At 53.4% G+C, this 23569-nt stretch overlaps 1 protein-coding gene across 1 annotated transcript in view; it reads right to left on the minus strand.

The window, feature by feature from the left end:
* The window catches only part of RBM19 (RNA binding motif protein 19), a 70385-nt gene that overhangs the window by 16770 nt on the left and 30046 nt on the right, over nucleotides 1–23569 (minus strand). Inside the window, exons 22-23 of the mRNA XM_075041827.1 lie at nucleotides 7542–7647; nucleotides 760–880 (exon numbers count right to left, since the gene is read on the minus strand). Of these exons, the coding sequence (XP_074897928.1) occupies nucleotides 760–880; nucleotides 7542–7647 (227 nt within the window). The remainder of the gene's footprint in view (nucleotides 1–759; nucleotides 881–7541; nucleotides 7648–23569) is intronic.

Genomic DNA, 23569 nt, shown 5'->3' on the forward strand with positions numbered 1-23569 from the left:
CCTGTATTAATCAGCGCTACGCACACTATTTCATGAACACGAGGCCAGGTCCCACCGGAGTCAGGCTCGCTAAATAAGCGAGGCTCGCTGCTCTTCCACCGCCGGGGATTGTGATGTGCAGCCCCAGAACTGCTTATGCCAACCCCCCGGGCGATGGGCACGTGCGTGATGGAGAGGGGAAGCTGGGAAGGGATGCAGGAGGAAGAGCATTGATCTCCAGCTTAGCCCACCAGCCCAGGGGAGCCCTTCCTACATAAATATTTGCCAAGCAATGCATTTGTGCCTGTCGATGGCTGTCAATAGGAGCCTGCAGTGCTGTTATCTGCGGAGCTGTCATTCTCGGGAACCTGATCCAAACAGCCCTCTCCACGTCTCAACCGACGGGCAAATTATTTGTCCTTTTTAATCTGCGTGCTGCCTGCACGGAGCCTGTCCCCACCTACGGAGCGCCCTGGGGTGCAGGTGGATGGAGCAAAAGCATCGCAGCTGGCAGGCGCCATCGAGGTGCCTCGGCAGGGCCAGCAGACGGAGAGTTAACTGGCTCACACGCACGCAGAGAGCTGTCAGACAAAGCCGTGGCCTGGATGCCTCCTGCTTCCCCCTGCGCTCGCATTGTCAGGCTCCAGCATCTACCTGCCAGCTCCGGCAAAGCCGGCGGCAGCGGCGGGGAAAGGGCTGGCACGGACCGGCAGCGTGTGCCAGATGGGACGGTGCCAGCCGGGGCTGTATCGCCAGGCCAGAAGGATGCTGCTGCGTTACCGTGGAAATGGTCTGCCGTTTTCCGTCTCAGGGCCTCCACCGTCTCCTCCGTGTCTGCCCACTCCAAGACCAGCCTCCGGCCGTACAAATGCGTGCTGTGGCACAGGGCGTTGAACGCTTTCTGCGGAATTGGGAGAGAAAAAAATAATAAGGGATGAAATAAAAACCGGCTCACACGAGGAAAAGATGTCTCTCCCCCCGCCCCGAATCTAAAAGGCCACCAGAGAACACCCTACTTTGAGCGCTTTGCTCTGATGGGGCAGGATCCATCTCCATCAGCGGCTTTGACTTGATCATTTATCTTCTACATACTTGCAGCAGAGCAAATACCCATCGCCATTCCTGGAGGCTGCTGCTGCTCGCTAGGGAGCAGGCTGAAATCCAGCACAGCAAGCAGCTCAAGGTTGGCTGCAGCCTTGCATCGCCCTGGGAACACACCTGAGCCGGGAAAGGCTCTCAAAACTTGGGGCAGCACTAGCTGGGTCAACTCTAAACCAGGGCTCGCCCGGGTTAGGACGGGCAGAGCATCCTCGCGGCTCTCCAGCCACCCTGCTCTCTCTGCTGGCGCGCAGTAAAGCACAGCCTAAATGCGAGTAGAGAGATTGCTTTCTGCTCGGGGACGACGAGTCTGAAGAAGCACGAGCTCAGCGGGGAAAGCTGCCTTCCCCTCGCCAACCCTTCGGTGATGTTGGCTGTGGTGACGGCAAATGTGGCAGAGCCAGAAGCCAATGCAGAAGTCCTCTCCTCTTTTTTGCCTATCGTGGTTTGCTATGTTATAGAAATCCAGAGGTTTCCTCATTGTTAGATCCTGCTTAATAACATCCGTACAGCTATAATCTCTTGCTGATGTCGAATACGTGCGTGCCAGCCGCCACAGTAGCTCAGCCGGCTTTCTATGACTGTAGGCAACCAGCAGAGGCATTCAGGAAAACAGCGAAAAGGAGAGAAAGTAGAGAAAAGGAGCCCCAGGTGCTTTTTTAAAAACCCCAGCTAAGGCTGGGAATAAGTCAGGTTGTAAGCTCTGCTAACTCACACCCTTGGAACAAATACAGCAGCTATAGGACCACAGAAACACATCCCACTGTCCAACAGGGACGTGTCTGCCCATCCAGAGGCCCCCAAACCAGCACCGAAGTTGTCCTGGAGAAGCCCAGGCTTCTCCTCTGAGCTGTCTGCTAAACAGCAATTTTGAACCACCGCGGTTGTCCCCAAATATCACAGGGCTCTTCCTGCAAGAGGCTTTGGCTGCCCACGACCACTCCTGACTAAGCCGCCAGGTTACAAAATGCAAAAAACCCTCCCCGTTTCCAGTGACCAGCGCTCAGTAACCTGGGTTTTCCCCTCCTTCCGACTCCCTTTTGCTCATGTAATTCTCACACGTTACAAAAAAGAGAAGCGAGGAGCACCAGCTCCACCTGCTCCGCAGCATCGCTGAGATTCCCCACCTTCGCCAGCTCCGCGGGGACGGACCCCGGCAGGGCGGCATGCCTCCTTTTTGAGGGGTGCCTTCCCCTCCGAAGGGCTGCAAGCCTGGCTGGTGTTTTTGCAGCTACAGCTGTTTTTATTTGCCGCTGCTGTTGTTTTAAGGGCCTATTTTCACTTGGAATGGTATCCAATTAGCAGAGCAATGTGTTGGCTTAAATAAACACTCGGGGGGAGGTGGCAGTAGGGAGTTGTGATGGCTGTTTACGTTGGCACAAAGAGCCATTTCCAAAGCCTGGCAAACAACCGCAGCTCTAATCGCCAGGTCTCATTTGTTAATTTATACTTTTTAATTTCTCACTTCCCGCGGCACGAGGAAGAGGAAGGTTGGGAGACAGCATACGGCCCCAGCAACCTCGCTGCGCTCCACGGCAGGTCACGGAGGTGGGCAGACCGCGCCGAACATGCCCACCATCGTGGTGCAACGTGTGGCGGTGCTTGGTGGGCTCTCACCGTCCCAGGCACTTGGGATGCCAGGGCGAGATTGCGGGGACCCGTAATCCCCACAGCCCCGTCTTCCAGATGGGCTCCCGGAGCTGGGGCTGCAGAAGGGAAGCCACGCATCTTGGGTGACAAACACATGAATGTCAATTAAAAAAGAAACCTTAGCTCTTCATTGCTCTGAGAGGAATTGAACTTTTTCGGGGGAAAAAAAAAAAGAGAAACCACCGATGATTTAAAAGACAAAGGGATGAAGGGGAGAAATGCCATCCCCATACATCTGCATTGCTGGAAAACTTCCAGCAGGAGGAGGAAATTTGTCACTGCTGCTATTCCAAATGAAAAGATAGATAGGGAAAAAATATATTTTAATTACATGAAATATATGAAATGAGGACAAGCAGGCTGGCTTTCAAAGAAAGTGGGGCTGGAGGCAGGAGCTATTCTTGGGGTACGGCTCCTCCACCCGAGTGTCTGCCTTCCCAGGACACCTCTTCTGAAGACCAAAGCATCAAATGGCCAGAGATTTGTTTAGTTGTAACCAAACTAGGGATAAAGACAGGTGTGGTGTCCACCTATCCGAGAGAAAAGACCTCTAATTACCACGGCTTTGCATCATCCTACACCTACGTCATCCTACAGAAAAGGGGAACCTCCACCACACGAGGCTCGGTATCCTTAAATGCCAAAAAAGGATTTCATTAAAGCTGCTGCATTTGGTAATATACCCACTGTCAGGTAGCACCGAAAGCTGAAGAGCCCTGGCAAACCTCCTCACAGGTCTCTTTTGCTCTCCAAATGCTTTAGGGGTTGCATGAAAACCCTACGGCCCTCTCGCCCTCGAAAATAGGATGCAAGCATGCTTAAAAATGTCATTTCTGAACCCTCCCGAGTACGATTTTGCAGAGTTTGGTTCAAGTTAAACATCACGGCTCAGTGCGGCAGGATTTCATCGCTAGCTCTGAGTACAGCTTGGGCAGGGCTAGAGCCCAGGTGGTGGATGAAGAGGTGAACAGGGCAGGGAAAAGCAGAGAAAGGAAGGGAAAGAGACTGGAACAGCAGCTTAAAAACGTTTGTGGGATTCAGTAAGGGAATTTCAAAATTAAGAGGTGGCCAAAAAACTCACGTGAAGCCTGGGCTGCCGGGACAAGACAGACACTGCTTTGGAGCAAAGCCTGCTGCGCCGGGGCGTTGGAAAGGCAGAGATCAAGAGACCGGACCATCGCGTCTGTCACCCCCGAGTGCTACGGCTCCATCCCTAAATACCGTATTAATTTGGAGGACAGTGCTGCTCTGCCTATAGATTCCCCCTTGCCCTATTAAATACTCAAGCCGAAGAGCCTCCGGGCTGGAGTCATTAGAGGGACAAAGGGTCAACAACATTAGGAGATTGATAAATTTCCCTTCCTTGCAAGAACTGGTCCCAACTGAGGATGCTCTCTGCGATGCCAGCTGCACACAAGGATTTTTCCTTCCCTGTGCGTGCATTTTTAAAGGGTTGACTGTCTTTCCCGAATGGGCAATTTCTATTTGGAGACCAGATGTATTTTTATATCAACAGGGGAGAAAAGTGGAAACTCGGCTTCCAGTTAATAGTTCAAAAATAAAAACAATTCCACAACGGTTCTGCACAGGGAACATCACGAAACGTGTCAAACGGTTAATGCTTCCTTAACCGGAGTTAATTTGTTATTGCCGGCGGATCAAAGTTCCCCTTCTCATCCCCTAACTTCCATGCGCTCCCAGCTACCGGTCAGCTGGCACTGGAGATTTAAAACTGAAGGCTTGATCAGCAGGCATACAAACCCTCTCTGTGAATATTACTTCGTCCCTCCTGTTGCTGTCTTTGACATTGGTTCCTCCCAGTTTCCTGGCTTCACGCACGTGCGTGCTGTGATCTGCTAAATGCTCGCGACATAGAAGAGAGAGGGCTGCTAATTTCATCTGACGGTGGTGTAACACTCCCAGTCGAGGGCCATCCATCACCCTGGGAGCCGTCAAACTACGCAAGAGACGGCCCCGGCTGCAGACATCACCGTGGGAAAGCCAGGCGTGAGACTGGGGCTCTGAAGGACGAGCAGATGATGGGGAGAAGATGCTCCCACCAGCAGCATCCCCTGCCCTGCCTGGACGTCACCCCCCCTATAGGCAAAGCGACCCGCTGCCTGACGAGTGCGGCTCAGGCGCTCACCCCTCCCGCGACGGCACCTTTCGGCAGGACTGGCTCCCCTCGAGCGGGTGGCAGAGCATCGGGGGAGGCCAAGGGGACGAAACGCAGCCCGACGGGACAGGTCTGCAGGCACGGCATCGGGGAGTTCAGAGGGGGAGCCCCACAACTCTGTCCTGCCTTTGGAAAATCCCCGTACGCGCTCCCACAGCAGCCGTGACTGCTCAGAGAAAAAGACAAACACAGGAGGTCACAGGCTTTAAATGCCCAACAAAGCCACCCTAACTATTCTATTACAAAACCATCCTGTTTTATAAGATGCTTATAAGCGATTTCCAGATTACCACTCTGAGCAAAAATGTCATTGACAGTCACAGCTATTCAGCTCAGAGGTCTTCAGGCCCACTCCCCTCCTCTCTCATTTCACTCAGCAATAAACTCTAAGCAATTATGTCTGTGTTTACAATATTCAGGATCCTATTCATCAATACACAGCGCATCCTCTTCTAGACAGCCAATGGAGTGTACTTGATGTGCCACTTGTGAGACAATTAAATCCCTCAAAGAGATGAGGGTAGGAAAAAAAAAAATATGAAGAAGAAGGAAGAAGAGCTGCTTTGCTGGAAAAGAAGAAAACCCCCTAAGCGCTCTTCCACAGGGCAGCTTTCTCCCTGCACGCTTGCCTCCCATGGCCTTTGCGAGCTTTGGCAGCAGTGCCCCAAGTAAATGCCCTGCCCAGCTCTCTCCCCTCCAGCTGGCTGCCAGCGTCCACCAGTGATAGACGCGTTTCCTACCGCTGAGATCTCTATTTGTCCAGTGCAGCTGGAATTAGCCACCAGGTCCCCGAGGGGCTGAAGAGGCGTGGAAGGCAGACCCTGAGCCTGTGCCCTGTTTCCTCCAGAAACCAAGCAGAAAAGCGGGTGCTGCCTCATTCACCCCCAAACCAGTGGCTGAGCAACAGTCAAGAACCAGCCAGGTCCCTGTATGCACCTTTCCATCAAATGCTTGAAGTTTCCTTAGGAAAAGATTAATTCAAAAACCAGGAACGAAGCCTGAACGACTCTGGTGTGAAGCAGAGGTTAAAGCAAAGCTGCCCAGAGCTGGGGTTTGAGCAGAGCCGCGGGCGCAGCTCACCACGCAGGGCTCACTGCACCCCACGCTGCCCAGCGAGCTGACTCCCAAAGGGAGGACGAACGCCGAGAGGAAGGAAGTTTGAATTAGGATCAATACGGGACTAACAAAGAAACTCTATGTACTGTGTTATATGAGAGGTCAGGCTGGAACTGATGATCTAATAGTCCCTTGTGATCCCGGATCAATGAATCCTGTCTAAAAACATAAACATGGGCTATGCTGGCTCCCCCCTCCTCTCTCCTTCATCTCTGCTCACAGTCTTGAAAATCTGGAGTCTCGGGGAGCCAGCGGAGCCGTGTGATCCCTTCACTTCAGCAATAACATCCCTCGGCTTGCGCCCACAACCATTCCTCTTCCAGACACTGTGCAAATTGCCAGCAGCGGGGACAAAACCCGCACTGCTCCGGCGCTGGGAGTGCCCACACAGCAGCTTACAGCAGGGCCGAGGACCCTCTTCTGCCCAACACATGGGAGATCACGCCTGGTCCAGCCTGCTCCCGAACCTCCGACAAAGGGTGAGAGCAGAATACTATCAGACAGGCTACGATCTCCTTGTTATTTCTGCAAATATGGAACTTAAACGTATAGGAAAGCTTTAAAAAAATAAATAGACTAGAGCGTTTTGAACAGCAATCTACCCTGGCTTAAAATGCTACGGAATATTTTGCAGCATAAAGTGCATACAGATCGCAAAAACGTCAAGATATTGGAACGACAGGTTCTGCATTTTTTGGTTAAAGCAAAATGTGCTTTCAACTTGTAGGCTTCAGGAGCTCAGTTCTTGGTGCTGAGAAAGGCATTTCCCAGGCACCGCTGCCTGCCGCTGACATTTTCCATATTCCTGTCAAACAGCCAGCGCAGACCACTCTGAGAAAGCATCCTTGGCCAACCCAGCACAGCTACGTCCCCTCTTTGCACCAAGACAATGACTGTATTACAGAACTTTATCTTTCGTCTTGTGTTCAGCAAGGCAAAGCAGACACAGCCCTTTGTTTCTGCTTGCCCATCCTTTTGACCAATTCGCAACTACCGCTCTTCTGTTATGCTTACTGTCTGGAAAACACCAGGGTAAGGCTGCTCACAGGGGGGTCTCAAAACACATGGGGGAACTGATGAACATGGGCCTTGTGGAGTTTACAAATCGGTGAACAGCCACAATATCCAAAACTCCCCTAAAACCAAGGCAGTGGTGGAGATGGGACATGTACTCGGGTTTCCTGATGTGTTAACGTTGGGTCAGAACCATCCCTTCTCACCTTGCTTGTGACAAACCTGAAAAACAAGCCCCTGTCCTTCTACATTACGTGGATTTTTAGCCATTTTATCAGTTGCACCAAACTTACGTCCGTTACAGCTTATGTTACAGTTTCTGTCATGTAACCTCCAGCGGTCGCCCACATGGGGGTTGTAGCCTCAGCGCAGCTTCGCTGGCGAATGGTAACAGCCTGCCCCAAATCTAGGCTAAGCCTCAGTGGGACAGAGCCTCCAGGCTCCCTTCTTCACCTTCTGCTCCGAGAGCAGGCTGGGAGGGTGCCGGAGGGGGAGGACTACATCTCACCTTGGCATCCTGCTTGGTGAGGAAATCCACAAACCCAAAGCCCCGGTGGGATCCCGTTCCTGCCATTTTCTTGGGCAGCCGGACAGTCTTCAGCTCTCCAAAGGTGCTGTGAATTAGAGAAGGAAAAGCAAAGACACTATGAGATCAAGGGGAGAACGATCATTTCATCACAAACCACAGCACTACCAGTTGCAGACCCACATTGCAGGCTTGCCAGCTCTGAGGACTAAGGTGAGCGGTTGTTCCACGGCCGCTCTGCTTCCCTGTAAGCCCCATGTCCAAAGAATCTAGTAATAGCTGAAAACTCAGCTTAGATTTCAAGCGTCATCCTTTCTGGTCACAAACCTTAACAAAGCAAAAAAATTCTTTAATATAAGAGCTATGCTCCTCCTCCCTTTAGGAGATCTGCAGAAATCAAAGACGCAGCCTGCATGTCATGCCCTGTTCATGGCGGGCAAAGAGCATCTCCAGGTTACCAGGAGGCAGGGCTGCTCCAAACTGCCATCGAAACAGATTTATTTGCCCCTCTGAAGAGGGGCTAGAGTGCACAGGATACAGGCACGAGCCAGAGCACGGCCCCATGGAGACCTATTCTCTTTCCAGAATAGCTCCTCCATCCCCAGAGCCCGTTGCAGGCACCACTTTTGCAAAGGTGTCATCCTTCTGCTCCATGGATGCTGGGCATAATTTTTAAGACTGGATTTCCTCGCTCTAACACTTCAGTTGGGTACCTGCGTTTCCCCTTCTGCAGCCAGCCACCCAGCCTCTTTGATGGGCTGGAATAAACTGGTTTTATTTAAGCTTGCTGAATGTTTAAAGGGAAACAGGTGAATTCAGCAGACCCAAGTCCTGAACAACAACCCCCAGATCCAGCAGCATTTCAGACAAGTTTCTGGGTGCCAACGGGATGGGAAGTCAGGAATGGGGAGATAAGGGGGTCCTGCTTAGCCGGAGGGTGCTGGGTAGGGCTGGCAGCAGAAACCTTGTCACGGCCTGCCTGTCCCTGGAGAAGGAACTTGTCGCTTAAGCACCAAAGCATGCAGCCATCCCACCAGCCTGAACCTTGTCCAAAAAGCCTGGAAACAGACCCAAAGGCAGCGCTCGCCGGATACCCCTCTCCAGCGCCGTCCCCTGGAGAAATTCCAGGACAAAGCCGGTGCTTTCTCCGTATCCGAGTTCCCGCTTCCCCTTCTCCTCCCCTCCCCTTACACCCATTTATCAAACACATATGCACAAACTGCAGGCAATAAATATTTAATGTGGACCGGGTCTGAATAGATGTGTTATTTTATTTGAAAATCTACACACACGCGTGCATACACAAAAGGAGCCTGGGATGCAGCAGTGCCAAAGAGCACCTGGGAATAAACACAGTAAAGGCCATAAACGCTCTCGTGAAATGATATAAGCTAAATCCTGGGAGTTAACCTGGTGCACTGGCAGCATGACCAGGCATTCATCTACCCAATTTCCTTAGGCAACGTGGTGTGTAAATGTACCATTATGAGGCCTCAAAATGAATCCGCACGTCTCCTCCTTGGTGCTTTCCCTCCCTCTCTCCCTCCTGCCCCCTTCGAGCTGGCGCTACGCAAACAAACAAACAAACCCGAGCGGAGGAGAGGGAGCAGCCTCGGCCAGCGGGGATGCTCGGCTCCGGGAGCGGCAAGAATACCGCGGGGGTTCCAGCGGCAGGAGGGTCCCCCTGCAAAGGGGGTGACGGGGGCTCCTCTCGCTTGCAGCATCCCTGTAGGACCTCGAGTGCCCCAGTTGGGTTAAGGGAGAGGTAAAGGAGAGAGCTCCTGGCTCAAGGAGATGAGCATCTAGCTAGGAAAGACAGCTGGTGGGTGGCACGGGCAAGGGAGCGCTTGCTCCAATCTCTGTGGAAAACATCATGGGCACTCCCTGGGGGGAGCAGAATATTTGCTGAAGGAATACGAGCGGAATAGTTGCTAAAAGGGAGGAGGTCTCGGCCGACACTCGCTCTGTGCGCCAAAACACCATGCGTCTCCTTTCAACACCGAGACCCAACGCGCAGGATGGGCAAGAAGGTGCCCAGCAGGAGCAGGATGGCTACGGACCCTGGGGCTCAGGGTCCCGGGGGAAGCCACGGTGACCCACATCAGCCTGGGCAGAGAGAGAAGAAGCTGGCTTTTCCTTCCTCCCCAGCCGAGAGCTGCCCGAGCCACCCATGCTGGGAGACAGGCAGAGGTGGTGGGGGCCCAATGCTGAGCAGGGCTGGCCACCGGCATCTCCCTGGGGAGAGGTTTGGGGGGAAGGACAGCGGTATCCACCAGTGGGTCCCAGAGAGAGGGGTCTGTCGGAGAAAGCTGCAGCACAGCTCCCACGGGGGAGTAGGCAAAGCTGGGGGGTGAGGAAAGCCAAGGGGCAGGACAGGGACAGGGCTGACCCCACCGGGGCTGCGGAGTAAAACACCCTCCCCCCCACTGCGGCGCTAATTAGAAACCACAACACAGCAATTACCATCCCAGGAGCTGCGAATGAAGTGGAGAGCTTGGGCCTTTAATGTTCTCCTCTCCAGCGCCAGGCAGAGACTCACACCTCTCTTTTCCAATTATTTCCTCCAGATCTGGGGGGGGGGGGGGGGAGAGAGGCAGAGGGAACCCAATTACCCCCCGCAGTGCCAGGCTCCCAGTACCTGGGGAAGCCAGGTGCCACCACATTTGCTCCCACACCGGCTGCATCGATGCCGCAGCCTTCCAGCTCCGGGACAGTCGTCCACGGATTGTGCCACGGCTGCCGGGGGCAAAGCCACAGGAGCGGGGATGGCGGAGGGAAAAGGGATGCAGCTCATCGCCCGGACGAAACCCAAGCAAAACGACAGGGGAGGGAAAAAAGCAGCTTTTATACAGGCTGCTAAACCACAGCTCGCCCCTAAGATCTCCCCGAGCTGCTTTAAAACACGTGTTTCCCCAGGGGTGGGGATGGCTGCAGAGGCGGGGGGGGCTCACAGCAGCTCAGACCGGGTGTCGCTGCCACCTCCTTCCCTTTCCAGCACGCCGCTCCGATGGGCGCAAACGGTGTGAAAACGCAGCGTGCACCCCAGGGGTGCGGGTTCCTCTTGGAGCTGACGTCTCTCTCTCATTCCGTGGCAAACTGGATGGAGATCAGAAAGCGCTGGCACCAAACCCTGCTGCCGGTGCGGAGCACAGCACCGTGCCAGGCTCCTCGCCCCGAGCACGACGGTTTACAGAGAAGTCCCCGGAGTTAACGTGAGCGTGAAACCTGAGTGGTTTCTGGATTGGTACCCACCGGCGTCCATGTCTTCTCCAAGTGTTCCCCAAGCCCCTGCACCAGAGCCAGGGCTCAGCCACAGCACTGAAGGACCTGGCGGTTGCAGGAGCGAAGCCCTTTCCTCCTTAAGACATTCACTTGGTTGCAGTCAGCCCAGCTTAACTTCGCAGAAGACTGTCACCTCCTTTCTGGCGAGTCCTGTCCCCACCAGACCCATGTGCCCAGCCTGGGGCTGGATTTCTGGCAGGGCACCCCCACAGTCCTTGGTGACACCGCACCGGGCTGGGATTTCCCACATATTTACGAAAAACGGCGTCCAAACAGGTGTCCTCTGAAATCCCGAGTGGGGGTCAGGGCCCGGAGGGGAGGGTAGAGCTCACGCCGAGGTGTGCGGTGGGTCTGGAGGACGTGGCTCTCCCCTCTGCCTGTGCTCCCCGTGTGCCGCAGGCAGCTGCCAGCCAGGCTGGCAAAATCTGTCCTCGCGCCTGTGCTTGCTCGCCCAGGCTTGGCACGTTTTCACGCTGTTGGCTGGAAGGGATGACAGCCCCGAACAAATGCTGCAACTAAGATATTTCCTAAACGAGAACCTTTGTTTTGTGCCAATCCAGATTTACTGGGAAACCAGTAAAAGCCTCTACTGGCCCTGGCTGAGCGACGATCCACATGGCTGCGGAATAAAGACAACCACAACCTTTCCCTCAACAAGTCACCCGTCCCAAGCTCAGCGGAAACACGCGATGTTCCCAGAGATGCCAGAAGGGACATCCCCCCCCTCCCACTCACAAGGGATCCAGTACTTCTACACGGCACTGCCGGGTACCAGCCGCTCTCCCGATGCTTTGGCAGCTCTTCCAGTGATGCTGTAGCCATCCCCTTGCTTCCCTGGCTGAATACAGGGAAGAGAGAAGTAGATTTCTCCTCCATGGTGTAAGACGTACGCTGCAAGCTGGCGGCAGGTCAGAGGAACATCACTCCTTGGGATTGTAATTATATCCTTCTGGCACAGGCCAGCTGGGAGGCAAGTCCTTTGCCTGCTAATTATAGGACATTATATTGCTATTAAACAGAGCACACCCTAGCTCGGTAGACAACATACTGCTCACTTGGCTTTATCTGTTTACTAGAAGGTGCTTTACTATCCTTCATCAACACAGCCAAGCAGCCGGAGGACAGAGGAGGATGGGAATACAGGTGGTCTCCAGAAACCCTGTTCCCTCCTCTGCCAGCACGACACGCAAGTTCCCACCCCGCAGCTCCCTCGCCTTCAATCACCGCTCTCCTGCTACGAGCACAGCCCCAAATCCTCTGCGCTTCCACCCTAGTATCAGCAGGTACGCCAGCGCCAACGCCATCTTCTGCAGCTGACTCCACCGCCTCTTTCCACAGCTCCTCTTTTCCCACCGGGTTTTGTCTGAATTTCTGCTTCCAAGTCTCTCCCCACCCTCACTCAGCCCCCAGTGTCTAAGTCTGGCCCCACCACCACCCCAGGCAGCCACATCGGCCGTTCACACATGCTCGTTTGTGGGACAGGTACCTCTACATCAGGGTAAACGTTACTCCAGCTGGGAAGCATCCCCTCCATCTCATCCCATTCCCTGTCTCAAATAGAAGCATTTAAACCGCCAGCTCCCTGGGAAAGGCCAAGACCTGTCCAGCCCTGATCGCTGTTTTCAAGTCCCAAACGCAAAGCTGCGTTCATCATGTGTGATCTTGGTGTGCCCTCAGCTATGAGCTGATCAAGGACTCTTGGGCTGCCAAGTTCTGCAGGGGAAAGCACAACTGGCACTGCAAATCCATGCGACGATTGGAAAGACCAACTGCTGTCCGCCGCCAGAAGAGCAGACCTTCTTGGAAAACAAACAAAAAAAATCACCCTTAGATTCCTCCAGACACGTTCAGATGTCCCACTGCATGGGGCAGCCCTAAACCCCTCTCTCTGGTTTATATTCCTTCATGAAAAACGAACTAGCAATAACCACGTTGGAAAGCTGATCAAGAAAACCTCTAGCGAGGTTGCCAACCTTCTCGCGGGTTGCCATCTACAGCCACCACCTCCTCCTCTCTCCCCTCCTCTCCTCTCGCTGCCTTCTCATCCCCAAGCCCTGCCACTGCCTAAATCCCGCCTCGTGACTGCTGGCAGCCCGAGGACAGAGCTCAATCGAATGAGCCGGGCAGCGTAACCGCTCATCAGAAATGGCTCTAGGCAGGGACAACGAGTCCAAAAGAGACAGAAGTCCTTCCCTTCCTTTGCTGCACCACCTCTTCCCCGGCAGCAGGCTGCAGCCACACGTCAGCCCAGCAGAATTCACTCAATTGCTTTGCAATGGTCTTCATTTTATTATTTTTTTTTCCCCCCTTGCCCCCAAATAGGACCTTCCTCCCCCAACAAATTACCTCCCTGCCAGTCTCTGCTTCTGTGCTGATTTGCTGATTACAGGGGGGGAAAGAAAAATAATAATGGTCCTTTTTCTTTCTTCCTCCTTTAGGAACGCAGGACCCCGGCAAATGGTTTTGCCCCTGGGCTGAGCCGTGGCCAGTTCCACCCCCTGCATGAGAGAGTTAATGAAATACGCAGCGGAAGGTCCCTCCCGCCTCCCGCTCCAGGACTTCAGCTGACTCCAGTACGGCTAATCCCATTACAAGAAAATAACGTGGATAATTCAAGCTAATGAAATCGTTACAAGAATGTGGACAGCCAGGGGTGGACATTCAGAGCCAATTTAACACTCCTTGGTGTTGTTATCCCCAGCACAGGAAATATCTGAAAGGAGGAAGGGAAAGGAGAGAGGGAGGAAAAAAGCCCTCCTCTCTTGTTAGCTTAAATCCTGTTAGAGAGTTCAGGAATTAATCTGCCACCTATCTCCCCTATTACCATTATCATCATCATCATCATCAATAACGTCTCCTCGGTAACCTCTGAAAATTAGCAAATGAATGCGCAGGAGGGCAAGGCAGGAGCGAAGCCTCCTGACGCGCTGAACCAAGCGCAAACCACTGCCGCCTCCGTCTCCGGTGGAGCCGCGGGGGCAGGAGACGATGGGTGGAAGGACTTTGCAGCAGACCAGGGGTCCCGCTGGACCCCCAGCCCACGGCCGGACAGATGAAGCGATGCGGAAAAGCAGGTCCTTGCCTGCCCACCGCAAAGCTGATCCTTCATTCCCGCAGCGGCTTCTCACCTGCACCGGCCAGTCCCGCTGGATAATCGAATCGCCTTCAAAACCCCTACGAAAAGCCAGCGGTACGCGGGAGGAGGACAGCCACGTCCGCGTCTTGTTCTTTACTACACGGATCATCAGTTTTTCCACCTTCCTCTCCTCTTCGCCCAGGAGCATCATCTTTGTTTGGAGGCCTCTCGATCTGCTGCCGCAGCAAAACCGGGTTTCACTTTATGCGATTCCTGTTCTTCGGCGCCAGCCGGGAGAAATGCTGCCGTCTTCTCCGAACTCACCCTCTTCCAAGGAACGGACCCCTTCTTGAGACCGGTTTTCTGGCCATGCTGCAGAGAGCCTCCTGCGGCAGGTCTAAAGCCAGGCTCCCCTCTTGGCCCCCCGTACCGAGGGAAGCCAAACACCGCACGTGTCCGAGCTCTGCCACAGCATTTCCCCGCGAATCGTTCTTTTGGGCACTGAGCATTTCCAGGCAGGAGCTGCCGGTGGTGCTGCGCTTGTGGATGTGGTGGGGTACCTCCTCCGGACCACCCGAACGAAGCACAGCCCTGTCTGCTTGGGGCTGGAGCTGCGGCAAGCCTCACCGTGACGAGATTTCGGAGCTGTTCAAGCCGGCATCCTCAGCTCACGTGGGATCACGAGCGTTCAAACACCTCCTGCGTTTTCAGGTGGATACAGGTGGTTCCCACTCGTTTCCTCTCCTGGATCGCTGGGTGATGGCAGGACAGGGTCATGCGTTCCCCGCAGAGAAAGCTGCCTTCCCGGGGCGCTGCGATCTCATCCCAGACAGCAGACAGCTTCGTATCCCCGCAAACCACCCGAAACCCCTTCCCTGGAAGCTTTGGTGAACTGCTCGATGGGGCAGTGAAACAACACAGTGAAGGGGAGAGGCTCCCAGGTCTCAAAGAAACCCCACGTTTCCCCAGGAGACAGGGTGTCTCCTCGAAACAAGGCCTCCCATCGGGAACGTCCTACAGCCACAAAAACCTGGAATGACATCTTCAACTCGGGAGGCTCTCCGGGATCAGTGACAACCATCAGATCTTGATGAGGCAGGAGCGAGCACCGAGAGATGCTGCGGCCTTGGAGCTACTCCGAAGGAGCTCAGCAGCCGGCAGCGATGCTGGGGAGCAAAGCGGGGACCCCAGGCTCCTTTTCAGCCTCAGTTTCCCCATATGGGTGACTCTGCAAAGCCCCATCTCTCCCATTTTCCAGCTCACCGCCTGCAAAGCCATGGCTGCTTTCTACCAACTTCATGCGGACATACAAGGCTTCGATCAATCCATGAAGGTAGCGGAGGGCCTTGTGATTTTTATAAAAGACAGCGCAACGCGAACATCTTCGGTACAAGAAAGCAAGCAAAAGCCCCATGGCAAAAGCAGCAGAAAAGCTGGAAGTCCTGCAAAAGGGTGACCTGGCCTTGCAAGAAAGAGAAGTCACCCAGGGACTTCTCTTTGATGGGAGAATTGGGGCCAGAGAAAGGCACGCGAGAAGCACGTTGCTCTGTTGGCCGTGGTGATGGGACACGTGGTGTCCAGCCTGGGTGGCCGTCCCCTCCCTGTCCCACGTGAAGACTCTCTGATGTATAGTAGAGAGGAATTTTCCACCTTTCCGCCACTACAGCACAAATAACACCTTTCCCTTTTTCTCAGGCTTGATTTCCACTAGACTCGTAAGAAATCCACACCAGTCAGATTTCCACTTTGCGTCCCCCTCGAATTTGGCTGGAAGCGACCGACGCTTTCCAAAAGCAGCCCTGCCCGTGGCAGGGGAATGGGGAGCAGGATGAGTCCCCGGGCACAAGGCCCCCAGGATGCGCCCAGCATGAACGGCACCATTCGACGTCTCTGGGATGCTCTCTCGCGAACACGTCTAATTACATCCAGACGGCGCTTTCGGCGCACCTGCCGCAGCAACTGTTTATCTTGCTGACGACTTAAAGAGCATCATTTGCAAAGTTTGCTAGGAAGGAAAGCCAATTAGCATGTCGCCGGCTAGGCACAAAGATCCTCTTGCTTTATCTCTGCCACGGCTGCTTGGCAGAGGACCCTTCGGTGCTCATTTCCCCCCGCTGCCCCTGCCACGTCTCTTCTGGAAATACAGAGCCATGCTTTCTCCCAGAAAAGACCCAAAAAGCAAAGCGGGGGGGTTGTGAAGGGAGGGGGCAGCGGCGGCGAGCCGACACGAGCTGCCAAACCTGCCTGTACCGGGAGTTGTTGAGAGGCAGCGGGGCAGAGCCGTGCTCCAAGGAGGAGAGCCCAAGGTCCAGGGGGCTGTTGCGAAAAGCGTGGCAGAGGGTCTTGCAAACAAAGTGCGTGTTTTTTCTCTTTTTTTTTTTTAAAACCGTGAATCTGGGGGAGAGGCGGGCACCGTGCCTGTGGCAGAATAACGTGATGCTCTGCCACAAATATGTGCCGAAAAAATCATCCTGGTAGACACAGTGGCCAGGGTGATGCGGTCTGGGAGCAGAAGGGAGACTGCAAAGCTCCCGCGTCCCCGTCCCTACGCCACCCTCCCACATTCCCCTCTCCAGCCGCCACACCGGCCTGGCACATCTGCCCCAGTCCCCCCCACCGCACCCCCTGCCCAGGCTTTGCAGTCCTCACCGATCTCTCCTCCTTCGTCCCCATCATCCAGCTGGTTCAGGGTTCCTCTGTCCCAGCTAAAGGCTGTGCCGGGACTCTCCTCTCTTCCACCTGCAAGTCTTCGCCTCTCCTACCCCTCCTTGTTGGCTCAGCGCCTGGAGACCACCAGTTGACTTATTTACCCATGCTGTTGATTTAAGTTTCGCTGTGGTGTGTCCCTGACATGCCCCCCACGCTCCCCAGAATAACGGCAGCACTGGTCCCAGCTCCAGCATGTAGAGAAAGCCCACGAGATCCACCTACAAACCAGCCCTAGAGAAGCTAGTCTGGCTTTTGGATTGCCCTTGCACCCCATCTCTTCTGCACGCAGAAAACTAAGCAAAGTTTAGCTTTTTTTGGATTTATCGAATTTTGGACCAGCTCTCCAAAAGATATTCAGATGCTCGGTATCACAAATACTGCCAGTGCCAGAGACTATATGGACATAGATGTGCTTCTTCCAAGGAGCCGTGAATTTACCCACAAGACTCCTGCTAACACCAAGTCCCATTTTTGTGGATGGCTCAGTCAGCAGCAGCCTTCCTTGGAGCTTGCGGTGAAGCAGGATCAGAAACGCGACAGCTTGGTCCCAGACCAACAGGCAGCCGAGGGACCTTCCCTCTCCTCAAGATGCAAGACCAGAAGGCAGTGGCTGTTTCCCATCGCTGAAATGGCTTGTTTAAAAATGTAGCAAAACATTTTACCCCTCCTTGATTTATTTTCCTTAACAGTTGCTTATGAGGGACCTTATCAAAAGCTTTCTGAAATTCCAAGTAAATTAGTCATTAGGCAGGTTTTCAGAACAGTAATTAGGCCACTCCATGCCCCTGATGTATTATTTACCTGAGAAGATATACATAATTAGGCCTCTTCTTTATAACTAGTATTACACGCACTAAATTCTACTCCAGTCTATCGTGTAATTACGCAATTAGGCTGCATGCTAAACAGAAAGAAACCAATTCTGAAAACCAAGCAAAAAGAAAAAAAAAACAACAGTAATAATTATTTTTTAAATCCTCCATCACCAGCACAGCAGCAGGTCTTAAAATTTTAATATCCCTCCACTTAAGTCATTTTTAAACAGGTGCCACAACCAGGTTTGGTTTCTTAATTTTGCCGCATTTAATCCTACTTTGCGAGGTTTTAACGTCGTGCGAGAGACTCAGTTCCTTAAAGAGATTTGCTTTAAAGGCTAATGTTAAAAAGGGGCCTTTCCCTTCCCCAGCCGGCACAGATTTGCCGTGCCGGTAGAAGCGGCAACACATTGTCTCGCGGCCTCCCTTCGCCGCTCCTCAGCCCCCCTGCTCCTCCCAAACGATGATTATTTTTCAACAGCTTCCCGGCTTGCAGCTGGCGGCTGGCAGAGGCAGACAGGTACAGTTGCTATGGTACGACCGTCACACTAATTTAGCCCTACGGTGCCGGCTCCCACGCCTGAATTTAACGGGGCAGCGCGGCAAAAAGAAAGGTGGGGAGCGCCGGGGGGGGATGAGGACCAGCCGTCGAGTGTCTACGGCGGGAGATGCTAACGTGCAGAAAACCACCGAGCGGTCTCCGTCTGCCTTTCGGACGGAGGCACGGACCCGGTCGTATCCCGATTTGTTCCTGCCTTCATCGTGGCCCGACTGCAAAGCGAGATTTTGGCTTTTCCGCAGGTCCCTTCCCACTTGCGCCTGCTCGTGGGGCATCGCTCAAGCAGAGTCACGTCTGTCCTGCTTTTGTTTCCCGGTCCTTGCTGATGGAGGAGTGGGTGCCATCGGGTCTAACGTAGGGCGGGGAGTTTTTTTAATCTCCCGATTGTTATATATCTATTTTAGAGTTGGCGAGATCCAAGAAAAACACCCAGGACTCGCTGAGCCTGCTGACAGCCCCCAGAGAAGATACCTGCATATTATCCACATTTATTTTCATGCTTTAAAGACTCAGATGATTCATTACTTAATTAAAGCATGAACAGATTTCCTTCCAAAACTTTACATCTCAACACTCAGAATTTCCAAGCCAGATCCCGAGGCACAGGAGAAGGTGCAGAGCTGGCATGGGGAACACCATAAGCATTAGGAAGCCCCGGGTTTAAACAGCGCTGGTGGACTTGCATTGAACTCTGAAAGAGAGCTGGGGCTTCAAAGTTGTCTGCTGGTCCCGAAGAGCACGAGCTGGTGACTGAGGACTTAAAGATAACTACTGTTGGACATGTGTGACTGAAGAGGTCATCTGAAACCAGTAGAGATGTCGAAAATCCCACTCCAATATTATTTAGGTTTTGCTGCTGCTTCTCTCCTCTTTTTGCCCTGGTCCCTGCAGGACTCGTCTCCCCTCTGCTGCCAAGTGCCTGCCTTGCCGAGGCTTTGCCTGGGCTCTGCCCACTCTCAAGTTCTGTGATTTCACCTAACCAACAGCTTTCTTCTTGATGCTACTGTGATTTTTTGTTTGTTTGTTTCCTGGGGGCAACAAAAGACATTCAAGTACAGTGCAGAAGGGACCAGCTCTACCAGGACAACTGAAAGAGGACTTCTCTTGAGCCTTGCCCAGCCTCCCATCACATCCACCTCCAAGGGCAATGCCAGGACCAAACCACAGTTTCCGACACCCCCCTCCCACGGTGGCTCTCACCGAGATGTACAAGCGACCGCAGTCACGACCCTTATATCCCAAACCTCATGAAATCTCGCTCCTCGCACAGACTTCAATGAGAGCCTCCGATGCTCGCAAAGCCTTTCGCAGAGCTCGCGCTCCTAAGCCACAATTCTCCCCGCACGCAGCACCTTGCAGGACCAGGGCTTAGGAGCCACCAAGTCACAGCAGTAATCACCAGCGGGTCAGGATTTCAAAGGAACCCGCAGCTTCAACAGCGCTGAGATTTGGGGATTTATCTCTCCTGGGCTCTTTTGAAAATCCTGATCAGAGTGCAGCTCCGGTCAAAAATAAGTTATGCTAAAAATAGTGCTCACAGGAGGGCCCGGTACAAATCTCTGCTCCTCTAGGATTCTTATGAGTCAGCTCGTTTCAAAGACAAGAGGAAATTTGTACAACTAGCAAAGCAGTAAACACAGAAGGGAGATTTAGCCATGGCTCGTGGGCCCCCAAGGTGTACCTAGAGCATCCTTGGGAGAAACCAGCCTTGCTGTAAGATACTGGCTGCATCAACAGTCGAAGGAAAAAAAAAAAATCTCAGATTCAATTGTAGAACCTCCTGCACTGAGCTGGAAGAGAATAAATATAGAAGCAACGAGATATTTATAGGCAGACAGCTATTTTAACACAGCTCTGCTTTAAAGAGAATCCTTATTTAAGTCTTGTCCCTGTAAAGCTGCAGGATGACTTAGAAAAATAACCAGATTAATTATTTTCATCAGGAGAACAGAGAAACGCGTAGGGAAGATCAAATGCATGCAAATGCATTAAGAATGCGGGAGCTCGAGTGAAGTGCTTCTGTTCTGGTGACTCAAATACAATAAGGATGGTGAGATCTCCTGAGAGCAGGCTAGTCTCCGAAGAGCCCAGCCCAACCACATCTGAAGTCTGCCAGGGAATCAGAACAAGACAAAGCATTAAAAACAGGCACACGTCAGAGGAGTATTTCTAGACATACACTGTATTTACTCTGATAACTGTCCAAATCACCCACCCCGTCGCCAAAATTGGAGGTGTGGCTGTTACCCAAGCTACAATGGTTGCTTTCTTCTTGCTCCTGGCATGTCCTGTCCTTTGGTCGCCCTTTCCCAACCTGCAACAACTACCACCCCAACGCAGTGGGACACGTCTTTACGGGTCACTTGGAAAACTCTGGGAAGACAGGAGGACAGGGAGCGATCGGACGGTTGCAAGCATTATCTGAGCCATCATGGGATTCAACGATCACGTCTCTATTTCTGCAGAAAGCTCGCTGCTCTCCACCCGCTGGTCTCAGAAAGCGCTTGCAATGACTGGATGAAGAGGAGAGAGATTTGTACCGCTGCAAACAGCAAAGAGCGGCAGAGCCCGCGATGGAAGTTGACAACTCCAGCTGATCTACCCGTGGGACTTTCTGGGCAAAGAAAACCACAGTGGAAGTAACTGCTTGTTGGGTTTGGGTTTTTTTTTTCTTTGTTTATTTATATCTTAGCATGGAAGAGCATTACAGAAGCAGCAGGGCTGCACTGCAGCAACAGCGCAATTGAGTTGAAAAGCAGGAGCGTGTGTGCGTCCACGCGTAGGGAAGCCAAATTCCATGCTCATCGGCGCTGCCCCGGGCCAGGCACACGCGTCCCACCACCGCAGCAGAGGGAGATCCTCCCCGTGGGGACGGACCTTTGCAAGGCACGGAGCGAGCCACCGCCGGGCGTTCACCACCTCCTCGATGGAGGGAGACGTCCCAGAGATGGGGACATTCCTCCCCATACTGTCCTTGCCCAGCATCCCACTGTATCAGTATGCAAACACCAGCAGTCGTGAACCCTGCCGATGCAACCTTGCTAATTTAATAAATGGACTTTGACGAGGCTAAGCGTCTGCTTCAGTGCTCCCCATCCCCCTGCCCCAGTCCCGCCCAGCCCCTCCCAGCTTAAAGCCTCTTCAATAAAATAAATTAAACCACCCAACAAAAACACACAGCCTGAGTGTTTTACAGCTCTGCTCTCCGGCGGGAGTCAGAAAAATACAAAAGAGGGCACGGAGCCGGGCAGGACAGTTCAAAGGCAGCGCTGAGCGGTGCATCTGCGCCGTGGGATGCGAGCTCTCCCCTTTATCCTCCTTCTGCTGTTCCCCCCAAACCTTCTGGAAAGCTCATCGCAACACCCTGGGTGTTCACAATCGATTGCGGGCAAGAACAGGCGCTCATACCTTGCCGACAGATGCTGTCAACACAGCGTGGCAGCCGCAGGCTTGCTGAGAAGGTGAACGCGAGGTAGAAACGTGGGGCTACAGAGGAGGAAGAGAAACCACGTTCTTCTAGCCTGGGCCAGCTGACCTGACCAAGCTGTAATGCATGCATGGATGCCGGGAGGAAAAAAGAGAGGCAATGACACATCCGAAAATAACCTGCCAGGGCCAACCGAGGTCCAAAAGGGCTGGAGTTGTCTCCTCCGAGGAGGGCAATTTCCAACAGCTTTTGACCGCTGGCTGCCTGGGCAGATGCCCAGCTTGCAGGGAGCTGGAGGAAGAGCAGGGACCTCATTTCTCCATGCTGCGAGGCTTCCAGGCCAGGGGCTTTCAACAGAAGGTCCTAATTTTTAGAGGCAAAACAGATAGGTACAGCTCTCCGAGCTGGTACACAAGCTGCCATGCCCACGTTGGAGTTGAAGAATTAAATGAGATGGGAGCAGGTAACCACTCCCCCAAAAGAGATGCTCTGCTTGAATAAGAGGCACTTGCCAAATTACAAGTGTTCCTCTGATTCTTGCACCGATATCAAGCAACAGGGCTCAGGAAACCACCTCCCAGCATCACCTGCCTGCCTCTGAACGGCCACAACATCCCACGTACCTCCCAGAAGCAACATCTCTGCTTCAAGTGGAAGATCCCCAGCACAGGAAAGAGTAAAAGCTGATGCTAAGAAGCATCGCTGTGGGCTGGTCACGTACAATGCCAACAGTGCTTTAGCCCTGTAAAAGGAAGTTCAAAGAGTTTTCCTGCCAGCACTCACTGCTTGTAAGGTCAACGTAAAGGTGGGGGAACACACCGCACCACGGAGATGCCCATGTCCCCAAGGGATGTGCCTACGTAGGATGAGCCTGCTTGCGGTTCACACATCAGAGGATGGCCTTTTCGAGAAAGAGGGGACCTCAGAAAGGAATTAGAGCCAGAAAAGCATGAGCAGAGCTGATTAAAGAAATGGAGTAACGCCTGGATTCATCCATTCTCTAATGTTTCATAAGCATTAGAAAGCGTTGATAACGCCCAGCACTCAGCTGGAGGTACCAGAGGCTGCTGCTGGCACAGGATTTGCTGCTCCCGTTCTCCACTTCCACGGGTCCAGTGCTCTGTGGGCATGAGAGCCTTGGGGCTCATGGGACTCCTCTTCCCACACAAGCAGGTAACTCCCCTCCCAAGGTTTATTGCAAAGCTTTTTAGCCGCAGATAGCATGGGCCATCAGCTCTCTGCTGTAGGGAGAGAGCTGAGCCTTTTAACGTGCTGTTTCCTTCTCAACTCTGCAAACACAGGGAGACCCGAGCTGCTGCTGCTGCACTTTGCCAGGTGCTGCAAGAAGCGTGGCTATAGGGTGCACAATGGGAGAAAAGGGAGGGAGATGATCCTTTCAGCCCCAACTCACAGAAAAATACAGGAGCACACGTGGAAAAAAGCTGAGACACTTAGAGATAAGAGTAACAAAAATTGCCCGGGACAGAGCAGAATCCTTGCTGCTGGAAAGCCTTACAGAGGGAGCAAGCTCCCAGCCGGGATGGGCTTGGGAGCACTGAGCCTGCATGGGAGCTGTCAGAGTCCCAGTCCTACCTTGTGTGATGGCAAGAAGTCCCTGCAGAGGTGACAGCAGCGAGCAAACAGCCGAAAAGGGGGAGAAATGAGAGAGGTGGCAACGGCAGCTGGGGGAAACAATCTTTGCAGGCAGAGCCAGGCTGCACTCGCTTGCATAAAAAAAAGAAAGAAAAAAAGGGAGGCAACTGGTTAAAGACCAACTTTTAAGCAGCATCCCTGCTGTCCACAGGTAGGGCAGGGCAGGTTGGCAGCTCCCCTCCCTCCCTCCTCGAGACTTCCCCGCTGCAGCAGACCTAATTTCATGGGGTTTTTGCACAAGCAGCGGGGTGGAAAATGATCGTCGGGAGGCAGCGCATGGCGAAGCACCCCCCCCACGTTCCCCAGATCCCCCTGCAAGGTGAGCAGCCCCAGCCTGGTCCCGCTGGGTCGGTACTGCAGCAAGGAGAGAGGCTACCAATGAGGTTTCCAAATCACAGCCGTGGTGCGGAGCGGGGGGGACCTGCGCTCCCCCCATCCCCGTCACCCTCCTGGATGCTGACGAGAGAGACAGCGCAGTCCTGCGTGACA

Source organism: Buteo buteo, chromosome 11, assembly GCF_964188355.1.
Source record: "Buteo buteo chromosome 11, bButBut1.hap1.1, whole genome shotgun sequence".
Classification (NCBI taxonomy): Eukaryota; Metazoa; Chordata; class Aves; order Accipitriformes; family Accipitridae; genus Buteo; species Buteo buteo.